We start from the raw sequence: 10,636 nt of genomic DNA, 5'->3' as shown, positions 1-10,636 counted from the left end.
AAGTAATTTAATATAAAATATACTTACTTGCAGTTTTTAAAATAAAAAAATATAAATAATGATGTTTTCAAAATAAAAAATCAAAAGAATTAATTTGAAAGAATACAAATACAAAATAACATTTTTTATTCAAATAAATCATTTAATAAAACATGCGTGAGTGTAAATATAACGGTTAAAAATATATGCATATGTAGTGTAAATATATATTTTATATATGTATGTGTGTATATATATTGTGATCGTAAAAGCTTTTACGCTTTTATTTGGTGAACGGTTCTGAAGCACCGTTACGTTAGCTGAGCTATTTGGTCGCATTAAAGCTGAGCACTAACTAAGCAACTAAGCGAGTGCATAGAGCTTGTAACTACATATACTTCTATGTTTAGGTACATAATGTTTTTGGCGAGACTTTTCAACTTTCGAATTCTCTCCGGGCCTCTAATCTCCCTTAAAAATTTCACAACCTTTTCATAGCAAGTTTAAAATAATTCTTAGCTTCACTAAGCATCATTACAACCTCTTCATAAAATAGTCTCAAAAGACTCAAACTAATTGTGGCTGCCGCTAATACAAAATTTCAAACTTCACCGAACCACAATCGAATTTTCGTACACCCATTCCATTATTTCTTTCTTTCACCATCTGTACATTCATATTCACGCCTCTCTCTTATGCTTGCGGCAAAGTTTTCCATCTCTTCGTCAGCACCCTTTTGTATGTGATCGGCAAATTTCTCCTCAACTAAACGCTCACATTTGAGCTCCACTTTACCTTTCGGCGCACGTAATAAAATTGTTTTGTCGTATACAATCGGTATGGGCGTGGTTTTTGCCACACTAAAACGATATTTGCGTAACATCATTGCCAAACCGATGAGCACTTGCATGCGCCCGAAGCGCAAGCCAATACAGTTACGTGGACCATCGCCGAATGGTAGGAATGTCATCGGGTGTCGCTCCTCCATGGCTGCGGGTGTGAAACGCAACGGATCGAATTTCTCTGGATCTGGATAGTAGCGTGGATCGTGTTGTATTGCTTCGGATGGTATGAGCACCGTGGTGTTGGCTTTGATCACAAAGTTGGTGCCAGGTACTTTATAGTCTTCGTAAGCAACGCGTTTCAATGCAGGCGCAATGGGATGTTTTCGCAAGGTTTCTGCGGCGAGAGTGAAAAGATATAATTATTTTGCTTTATGAAAAGTTACGTCGATGCAATTTCGTCGTTAAAAACATCCTGACCGGATAACGTATTGTAACGACGAGTTGCAAAGCTCTTAGTTTGGAGAAATATATGCGAATAAGGGATATACCTACGTATAACATATCTGTGTCTCCTAATTGCTGCAAAAGAGGGGAGAGCGTTCTCGTTCTTGAAGGAAGACGAACTTTATTTATCTGCCAAATGGAAAAATATTTCCAACGACATTGAGCCAGTTACTTAAAAATATACTTTGTATTTTAATTGTAAAGGCAAATTTGACTTTCCTAGTTTATTTATGTGCATTTCATTTAAAAGGTAAACAATTAATTTGACGAGTATTGTTAACTAATTTATTTACCTGTTAGTACTTGCATTTAGTGGCAAAATTCTTTGCATGACCGAGCACTTAGCTAAATTACTCTCAAGGTCTCAGCAAAAGCGAAAACTGTGCTTCTAATTGCTTTTGCTCATGCGCATACGAGTCTACCTGCAAATAAGCTCTAATTTTCGATTCATAACAATAAACATTGCTTGTTGATACAGGTTTTGCTAGACGCAACTTGATATTTTTCTTGAAAATGATGCAGTGTGCTATAAAAGCGATATAAATTCTAAGTCATAAAAAATACGAATGTCTTTCGGTTGGCCTTTTTATGGCTTTAAAGGAATTAATTGCCACATTTTCTACAATTATGCGTTATCAGAGATCTCTTTCTATATTTTCACATTCAACATTTTGTATATATACATATCTCGTGCTACCCTTGGCGTCCATCATACAACTTAAACGCTTTTCACTTACCTTTGAGCACCTGATCCAAGTAGGTCATTTGTTTGAGACACTCATAAGTGAGCACATCATCGTGCTCCTGCATCGCCTGTACAACTTCCTCGCGCACTTGCTCTTGTATGTCCTCATTCACTGCCAGTTCCCACAGACAATTTGTCATGGTCGTCGAAGTGGTCTCATAGCCCGCAATGATGAAGACAAACACCTGAGCAGCAATCTCTTCCATTGTGAGTGATTCCGTTTTAATGAGATCGATCATAATTTGCAAGAAGTCTTGTCGTACAATGCCATGCTCTTCACGGTAGGCTATATTGTCGCGCACAACTTTGATATAGAAATCTGTCACCACTTTTGGTGTGTTGGTCCAGTGCAACATTTTGGCGAGCTGCGGTAGGCGTTGGCTAATCAAGTCACGGGTTACACTGTACTCCTCGAAGAACTTGACGGTAATCAGACGAAAGTCTTCAAGCGGATTGTGTAGACTATCACATTCAATGCCAAGTGTAGAGCACGCTATCACATCGGTGGTATAGCAGGCTGATAGATCTTTTACATCGATTACGCCTTCGTCGGAGATGCGCCGATCCACAACTCCTGGCAACTGTTGGGCCACTTTTATGAGTGTGGGATACATAAATTTCATTTTGCCTGTAGTGAAAGATGGTGTCAATTTGGCGCGTAGACGCTTCCAGTAAGGACCGTCGATTGCAGCTAGATTACCCATCAGCGGATCATCGCGTAGATTGTGGTAGAGCCCGCGATAGCTGAAGTTGGCAAAGTCTTTAATCAACACATGTTTGATGAGCTCCAAATCGAGTAGTATGATAAGTGGATCGCTGAGCATGAACATGCCCGCTAAAGGTGCACCCGAATCTCTGAAGCGTTGATAGACTTCATTGGGTATGTCGATAGCATGACAATCGGTGCCAATGCGTCCACGCCCATAGAAAAAGAACAAGAACGGTTTAAGCAGCGGTATGCCCTGAGCTTCCCAATATTGTTGTTTGCGGTGCAAATGTATGCAAATAAGCGCCAGGATAATGAACGAGAGCAACAAAACTGTGAGCGGATCCATATTTAGGTGCAGCGCAAAATAGCGACTACTTTGTACGTTTGGTAGTGGAGGCAGCGGTATTGGACCGCTTCGCTGTGAACTGCTCGACTGACTGACTTTGCACTGACTGCGTTTGATTGACCAACCGGGTTAGCTGGCAGGTTGACTGACGCGTTGTTGCTTAAGCGTTTTTGTCATGTTCGTCGCGGCTGGCAGCTGGCAGTTCACTTGATTTGGTGCTGCGGAAAATCGCAGATGCCGGTGTGGCTTTGTTGTTACTCGTGTATTAGGAGAAGAAGAAGAATAGACGCAGTGACGACGGCGGCAATTAACGCAACAAACACAGTGTCGCTGATCTGAGGAGGAGTGCAGAAAAAATACAAAAAAATGAATACAAACAAATACGGAAAAAAGTATAGAAGTTGCACGCAATGCATGCGCGCTCTTCTGTGTTTACGACATAAACGCGCCGTCGGCCGAGGGCCGCTAAAATATTGCGGCTATTGCGACGCGGCCGGGTATTGGCGTTGATGAGCGTCCCCTGAAAGTGAAAGCGATGTTGGTATGGTCGCTAATTATTTCATCGTTGTTGCTGTTGTTGTCCAACGCAACGTTATCGCATCTGAAGCATATTATACCATCCGTACAGATGTATTTGGCTTTTTATTGTCTTACCTTTTTTATACTTTTATATATTGTTCGCTGTTTTTGTTTTTGTGGCTTTGTATAACACTATTTAGCGGCTTGGAATGTGTACATTTGCAAGTTAAATTACCCTGCGCACGAAAACTAATCTAAATAGCTCCACATCTGCTCGCCTCACCTCTTGCACGGCTCACTTGCGTGCGCTCGCGTAGACGTTGGAAAAACGGGTCCGCTGGAGCTGGACCCACCCATAAACAACAGCGGGGTGTTTTGGAATTCAATTAACAGCTCTAGAAAATGACAGGTATTGCATCAATGAAAATGACAGTGCTCCGCGCCGACTGCGGCGTTGTCCACGGCGCAAGCGCGCACGCAAGAAGAGCAAAAGAAAATTTGTAAAAAATAATGTTACTTATGAAGATATCTTTCAAATTAATAAGAATTATACAAAAATAGTATATCGGCGCTAAAAATAGAATTATGAATAAGTTCGGCTAATTAACGGTTTAATAAAAAAACTACAATGAAGCAAATATGCGGTAGTATTTATGTCTTTGGATGGCAGCCAGCGGAGATTGAATTAATAAATGGCAAAACAAAATCGTATAGGCTTAGAAAAGAGCAGTCTTATATAGGTGATTCAATTAGAATAAGAAATAAATAAAGCGCCAGCACAATTAGGCGTGCCTCGATGGGGCAACGAATGGCTTCCATAAAAACAATACTATTTAAAAATTTATTGGAATTTCAACCGATTTCGCAAAAAGTCCTAAAATCTATAAAGTTTGAGGAAATATGAAGCTCACGAAGCCTCAAAGACCACTTTATTTATTTATTGCTTTTTTCACTTTTTAAGGCACTATTCGATTCTATTTTTGGCTGTGTTCGGAAAATTAGAGACTCACACTTATTCAAAATTTACTGCAAGTAATTGTGATTTCATTATAAAAGTCACTGTATATATTCACACAACAACACTAACAGTGTAACAGTTTAAAGTTGTTTCGCGTTCAATTTAAGCACTCTGCTGCTGCGCTGTTGATCCGCTCAATTTACATATTGGCGTTAAATCGGCAGGCCTCGGAAAGAAAGAGGCCTCGCTTTTCGCCTATCGAAAAACTCAAACACCTCTTAACAAAATTAGTATTATATTTGATTTATATTGTTCATTTATTCGATATTCGCCTCGCGATCTCATTGTTTATTTGTCAGCTCACTATTTAATTGCTTGCGGACATCAAAGGGTATTCAAGGCACCAGCATCTACGCATAACTGCCAACACTGAACTTTCTCCGGGTCGTACCTTTCCCACAATTAATCTATTAGTTGTGAACAATGTGCGGAAATCTTTTTGGTATGCGTGTGTTTAGTGCGTACGCTGTTCATTACGTGACGAGCCTCAAGCAGAATCAAGTGTGCGTATATCGAGTGATCTGAGAGTTCGCAGTCAGCGTTCGCAGCCAGCGTCGTTTACGATAAATATCTGATCGTTTCATTTGCGTCTCTTATATGTTTTGCTAATGGAAAATATATAAATCTTGGAATCAGCAAAATTTTATATATGTTTACAAGTCATTCAATTTTCGAAAATCCCCTAGTCGATTGACATTAGGTGTACAAGATATTTTTTATTTGTTGCGTATTTCAAAAAGAGACCGATCCAAAACTTTATGGTATATCCATCTGGAACGGACTGGAGGCTCTTACCACTACGGCATTACGAGGTGGAAATTTTATTTTGACTTTTTTTGAATAATCTAATTCCCTTTATTTTGCCTTAAGTAGGTCAATTAGTTGCCGACTACTGGTTATGAACACTTTGAGAATCAAAGTAAGACTAAATACCATTATAATGCATCTGTTGCAAAAACGTATTTCTTTGCCGGTGCTTTAGATCTTGTTTAATGTTGTCGCACAGTGTGTAAATACGGAAAAAGTTGTGGGTAAGTATTAACAGTATAAAATTTGCTCGGGATTAATACTTTTTTAAGTTTTTTCCGCGAGGCATTTCAAACCAAATAATGTAATTTTCAGGCAAATGAGGTCAAATGAGTGTACTTCTCACTTTGCCAAATTTTTAAGCAAGTTTTCCGCCGCTTTGCAGCATGCAGCTTGGCTGGAACTGTCAAATCGAGTAAGCTCGAAGTTTGCAGCCGCCTCTCTATTTAATAGCGTTACAAATGGAGTATATCTTAACACTCAAAATCAAATATGACCCAAACTGGTCCATATAAACTGTTAGCGTAAACCGAAACGAACAAAACCTTTTCCTAAATTCTCGTAAACTTTTTTATGTGCGAAGTTTCATCGGAATATGTTAATTAGTGTGTGTTTGGCAGCTGTTTGTTTACGACGGAAAAGGTTTGTCAGGGTCAAATTTGATCTTGAGTGTATGTACATATAGATATTCGTTGACCATTGCAATATTGCTTAAAAATATGTTTCTTTTGACCCACTGTACTCGGCGTTGCTTGCTGCGGAAAACGTTTCACAGCGTTCATTGGCAGAGTTGCTTGGCTTGTTATGTTACGCTTCGCTGCGGCCGTAGATATCGCTTACCAAGGCTGCATGGGTAGAATTAGTTCGTGGAATAAAAGCAGCGCTCCTCGATGGCTGCAATGCTTGAATGAAGTTACTAAAAGGTGCAATTTGCCAATAAACTTTATTACATGTGCCTGCATTGTTATTGTAATGCGATGTATTAGCAGCGTGGTGGTTGTTGTAGTACATTGTAGACGAAGTTATTAAACAATATTTGACAGATTTATGTTGGCGCTGAATGTTTTGTACATCCGTGTACATATGTAAAAGTGCAGCAATTAAATTTGGTCATAAAGCATTTAATTTGTTATTTATACAGTTATGCTGGCATTAATTTATATTTTACAGCCGACAATAAAATAAAGTCAATAAAGAGTGAAACTAATAAGACTCTGTGCTGTTTGAAGGCTTGCAGTTGCTGTCTATTTGACTTTCAGCTTGAACGCATCAACAGATTAACTGACGGTTATTGTCGGCATCGGAGCGTTTTGACTTTCTTTCGTGCAAACATAGTAGATCAAGCGAACAGTCGCCGGTTTGACCCGCTCGCTCGCGTTTGCGGTGCTGCTTAAGTTAGAGCCCGCACTTATGTTGTCCAGCTGTCAGGTGTAATCCGTCAGGCGAGCGAAAGAAAGTGGTTGTTTTGCGGTTTTCGCGGTTTTCATTGTTGTTGTACATATTTATGCGTGCGGCATGAATTGCACTTCTGCCATCGTTATATTCCAACAAGTGCATATGTCGTGCCGCCCGAGCTTGTTTTGTGTTTATACTTGCAAATGATTAGAGCCACCTTGACCAGCTATGAACCCCGTCATCATCACTTAATTGAAACGTGCGCAATTAGCAATATGTTCATAATTTACGTGCAATGTTTAAGCTTGAAAGTGAAATGTGGGACTTAATTTAATCAAGGGTTATTCGCCATGCGGTCTGTGAAATGCTGCGTGGAGAGCAGATTAGTTTTGTTCCCACAATTACCAACTTAACTAAATAAATTGTTAAGCTACACCACATAGCAGATTTTATATACTTATGCATATGTAGATTTATGCTGTTACGACTTAAAACTTGTGACTGTCAACAGTGACGTGGGAGCCAAGTTATGTATGCGTAGACTGTTTGTTTGTTGATAGGCGATGTTTCATTCTGTCCTTGTTCACTACCCGACCCATATGCTTCGCTTGATAACAATATCATCGTCGTACGCCAGCAGCTGTACACTCTTATAGAAGATTACAGCTTCTCTATTTAGCTCTGCAGTTCGTAATATTTTTTCAGCAATAGAATGAAGAAGTTCCATGATAGGGAGTCACCCTGTCTAAAAAGGGATGCTAATTCAGACATAGCGGCATTTAGGTAATTTTCTGTAGTACCTTCGAAGTTATGGCGATATCGCTTCGATTATTCTATAATGTATAAGTTTTTTGGCTTCGATTATGGTATATTTGTGGCATGAAAGCTAGTATTTCCAATAAACTCCAACAAGTATTGCTTGATCATGCCGAAAAATCAACTGTTACAATATAAAGATTAGTTTCTCTAAATACAGAGGCAATGCCTTGGCAATGGGGAGACGAATAAATAGTCAGAGAAGACTGGTTTTAAAATAATATTATTTCATTTATTTACATTTCTTATTAATATTGTTGTTGTAATTGATATACAAACTGTCTCTACACTTAAAGCTAAGTCAATACTGCTCGGCAGTGGAGTGCTCACCGCCTTTAACTAGACTCTCGTTTTTGTTATTTCATATAAACAGTTGTTTAGCCTTCTAATAAAAGCGTTTGAAATCAAAAATCTTAATTATTATATAACACTACATCCCCCCCTAAAACTCACAGTCCAGTTGAGTTATTTAATTTTCAAGGCGTAAATCGGCATAAACATAAATAAATATTTAGAATAGTTGCATTTCTCAAAGTTAATTTTCTGCTACTAAGGTACCCTGTAAAAACCTAAAATAACATAATAATGACATGGCATACAGCTAAATGACCACTTCAGCCTCCCTACCCTCTGGCTGTTCATTGAGTGGGTCCACACGCAGTCTAATCACATTCTGTGGTTTGACCATCAAACGTGTACGATCCACACTGAAATGGTAACGCGTGATCAATTGTGCTATTAGTAGACGCATCATAAGCTGCGCAAAGTGCAGGCCAATGCAGCTGCGTGGACCCTCGCCGAAACCCAGCCACATACAGAGGTCGCGTCGCTTATTGTCACTGCGACCGAAGCGTTCCGGTTTGAATATGAACGGCTCGGGGTAGTATTCGGCATCGTTGTGTATGGCATGTGTCGGTACGATGATGAACATATTTTTGGGTAGCGTATATTTGTTGTTGTTCGGTACGGGAAAATCGGTCAGTGTGCGTCGTATTAGATAGGGAACGACCGGATGGAGGCGTATGGTCTCTGGAAATTAGAGAAGAAATGAGTTCATACTCTGACATTTTATTCAGAAGGCAACTTACCTGATATGACTTGACCTAGAAACTTCAGCTCACGTATGCAATCGTACGAGAGCTCATTGTTGTGGCGTTGCAAAGCTTCTTCCACCTCGTCACGCAACTGCTGTTGTATGGGATCGTTTAAGGCCAACTCATATAAAACATATGTAATAGTGTGTGTTGTAGGACGTAAGCCGGCTTTAAGAAACGAGATAGCATGCGCCGCCAATTCGTCCATCAAGTGCTCTTTAAGCTCCTTCATTGTTTGATCTTCCACTTCGTGCGTACTCAATTCCTGCTGCATTAAGTTGATCAGCAATTGGAGATAGTCTTTCTTTTCGGTGCCATTCTTTTCGCGCTCCGCGACTACTTCAGCGATGAGCCCCGTGAAATAGTCTTCAACTACCTTGCAGGTAGTGCGCATTTTGAGTTTCTTACTTAACCGCGGGTAGCGTCGTAAAACAGCATTCGCAAACTTACTATGACGTGATGTCGTATTTTCCAGGTGAGTCATATCATCGAACACATTGAGCGGATATTTCTCTTGGCGTTGTGCATTCAAATCGAATACACAAGCTGCTAAACTGGCTAACACATAGCGACGCATTTGTGTACGTATTTCAATGTAACCGCTGTGTGCGCGCTCATCTCGCACCAACTGGTCGAAGCCATTTAGCCACTCGGCGCACGAATCGCGCAAACTATCGTACAGGTAGCGCATTTCATCTTTGGCGAAGATCGGTTCTAGTCGCAAACGCATCTCTTTCCATTCGCTACCGCGTCGGCTATACAAATCGGCAGAGAGCGGATCATCTTTGCTGTTGTGGTAGATGCCGCGATCGTTGAAATTCGAGAAGTTCTTGATTAGTATCTGCATAATCAATTCGCGGTCAAGTATGAGTGCACGCGGCTGCATGCGATGATAGAAACCGCAAAACGGACTATGGCCCTTAAAATTGCGATACAGTGAATCATAGTGCTCCAGCTCCTCCCATTCCAGCGTCGGCCGCAGTCCGAGCAAGCGCTGCAGGATCTCAAATTCCGGTGCGGGCGCTTCGAAAGGCACTTGATGCCAACGCCAGTAGTTGCGCTTGTAGCAGATATAGATGAGTGGCGTAATGATGAAAACGACGAGCATTGCTAGTACAACACCAACAATTAACCAAACCCACCACATTTTATGAGTTGTTTTGCTTTATTATTTGTGAATGCGGTGGAATTTCAACTGATCGTTTGCCCTTTTCAAGGCCACATTGACAAGTATTCACTGGGAAGCAAAGCGAACGACCGTATAAAGCGCTAATTTATTTAAAAAATATATTTTATGCTATCTAGTTACACACATGCACCTCACCCCGACACCGCCGGCACCTGTTATTCTCGTTTAATACTAAAGTGCAAAACACTTGACTGTCGGTAAGTATTTTTCGCTGCCGCTCAACGCGCGTTTCAACCGCTTACTAAGCGTTTCGATTACCTCAGTACTTTAGTTACTCGTACTCCGCGGCGCTCTCGCGCTGCGCTTTTCCGACGGAGTCAATTGTGGAGCTTTTTCCGTTCGCCCATGCTCGCCATATACGCTTTATAACATTTTAATTATCGTTACTATCGGTGAGCGATTTTTTAATGGCTTTCTTTATACGCGTTGCGCTCGGGGTGCGGCGGGTCTCAAAAGGGGTTCTGTTGGGAGTACGCGTCGTCAGGGGACGCGCAATTATTTGAACTTTTCGTTACATCACAAATTGAGATGTTGCTGTAGAGGCCTATGAAAACCGCAACTGCCGCGCTAACTGACAATATATTTAGACTGCTCAATACCAAGTAAGTTTCCGCTTTTGGGCTTAACAAAAATGCAGTAAACCGTAAGCGTTACAGTGATGCTGCACTACCGGCCAACAACGGAACGACGTTAGCACTTCCTTTGATGCATTTAAGTACACGTGTAAGAG

At 40.6% G+C, this 10,636-nt stretch overlaps 2 protein-coding genes across 4 annotated transcripts; both read right to left on the bottom strand.

The window, feature by feature from the left end:
* Positions 1–116: 116 nt before the first annotated feature.
* On the bottom strand, positions 117–5,514 carry LOC106620255 (probable cytochrome P450 6a13). 3 transcript variants are annotated; one of them, XM_036374527.2, is made up of 4 exons: positions 5,401–5,514; positions 4,598–5,210; positions 2,006–3,403; positions 117–1,158 (listed from the first exon to the last, which is right to left on the bottom strand). In XM_036374527.2, the coding sequence occupies exons 3-4, from the start codon at positions 3,066–3,068 to the stop codon at positions 626–628; spliced, it is 1,596 nt and encodes a 531-aa protein (XP_036230420.2). In that variant the 5' UTR covers positions 3,069–3,403; positions 4,598–5,210; positions 5,401–5,514; the 3' UTR covers positions 117–625. The 3 variants fall into 3 exon arrangements, with proteins under 3 accessions (XP_036230420.2, XP_069965133.1, XP_036230421.2); XM_070109032.1 differs by having other exon boundaries at positions 4,598–5,514; XM_036374528.2 differs by lacking the exon at positions 4,598–5,210.
* A 2,316-nt stretch (positions 5,515–7,830) lies between these two features.
* Positions 7,831–10,133, bottom strand: Cyp317a1 (Cytochrome P450 317a1). The gene is made up of 2 exons (XM_014238674.3): positions 8,712–10,133; positions 7,831–8,652 (listed from the first exon to the last, which is right to left on the bottom strand). Exons 1-2 carry the CDS (start codon positions 9,862–9,864, stop codon positions 8,225–8,227), a joined length of 1,581 nt encoding a protein of 526 aa, XP_014094149.1. The 5' UTR covers positions 9,865–10,133; the 3' UTR covers positions 7,831–8,224.
* Positions 10,134–10,636: the final 503 nt, after the last annotated feature.

This window comes from Bactrocera oleae, chromosome 4, assembly GCF_042242935.1.
Source record: "Bactrocera oleae isolate idBacOlea1 chromosome 4, idBacOlea1, whole genome shotgun sequence".
In the NCBI taxonomy this organism is placed as follows: Eukaryota; Metazoa; Arthropoda; class Insecta; order Diptera; family Tephritidae; genus Bactrocera; species Bactrocera oleae.
Note: the sequence above shows the minus strand (reverse complement) of the source record. Positions and strands in the feature narration are given on the sequence as shown.

Bases quoted from the DNA above. Each gene is read 5' to 3' on its own strand.
- Cyp317a1 (XM_014238674.3), bottom strand. From the start codon at position 9,864: ATGTGGTGGGTTTGGTTAATTGTTGGTGTTGTACTAGCAATGCTCGTC. The intron at 8,653-8,711 runs GTAAGTTGCCTT...TCTAATTTCCAG, and splicing joins TCTAGGTCAAGTCATATCAG to AGACCATACGCCTCCATCCG.
- LOC106620255 (XM_070109032.1), bottom strand. From the start codon at position 3,068: ATGGATCCGCTCACAGTTTTGTTGCTCTCGTTCATTATCCTGGCGCTT. The intron at 1,159-2,005 runs GTAAGTGAAAAG...CTCTCGCCGCAG, and splicing joins CTTGGATCAGGTGCTCAAAG to AAACCTTGCGAAAACATCCC.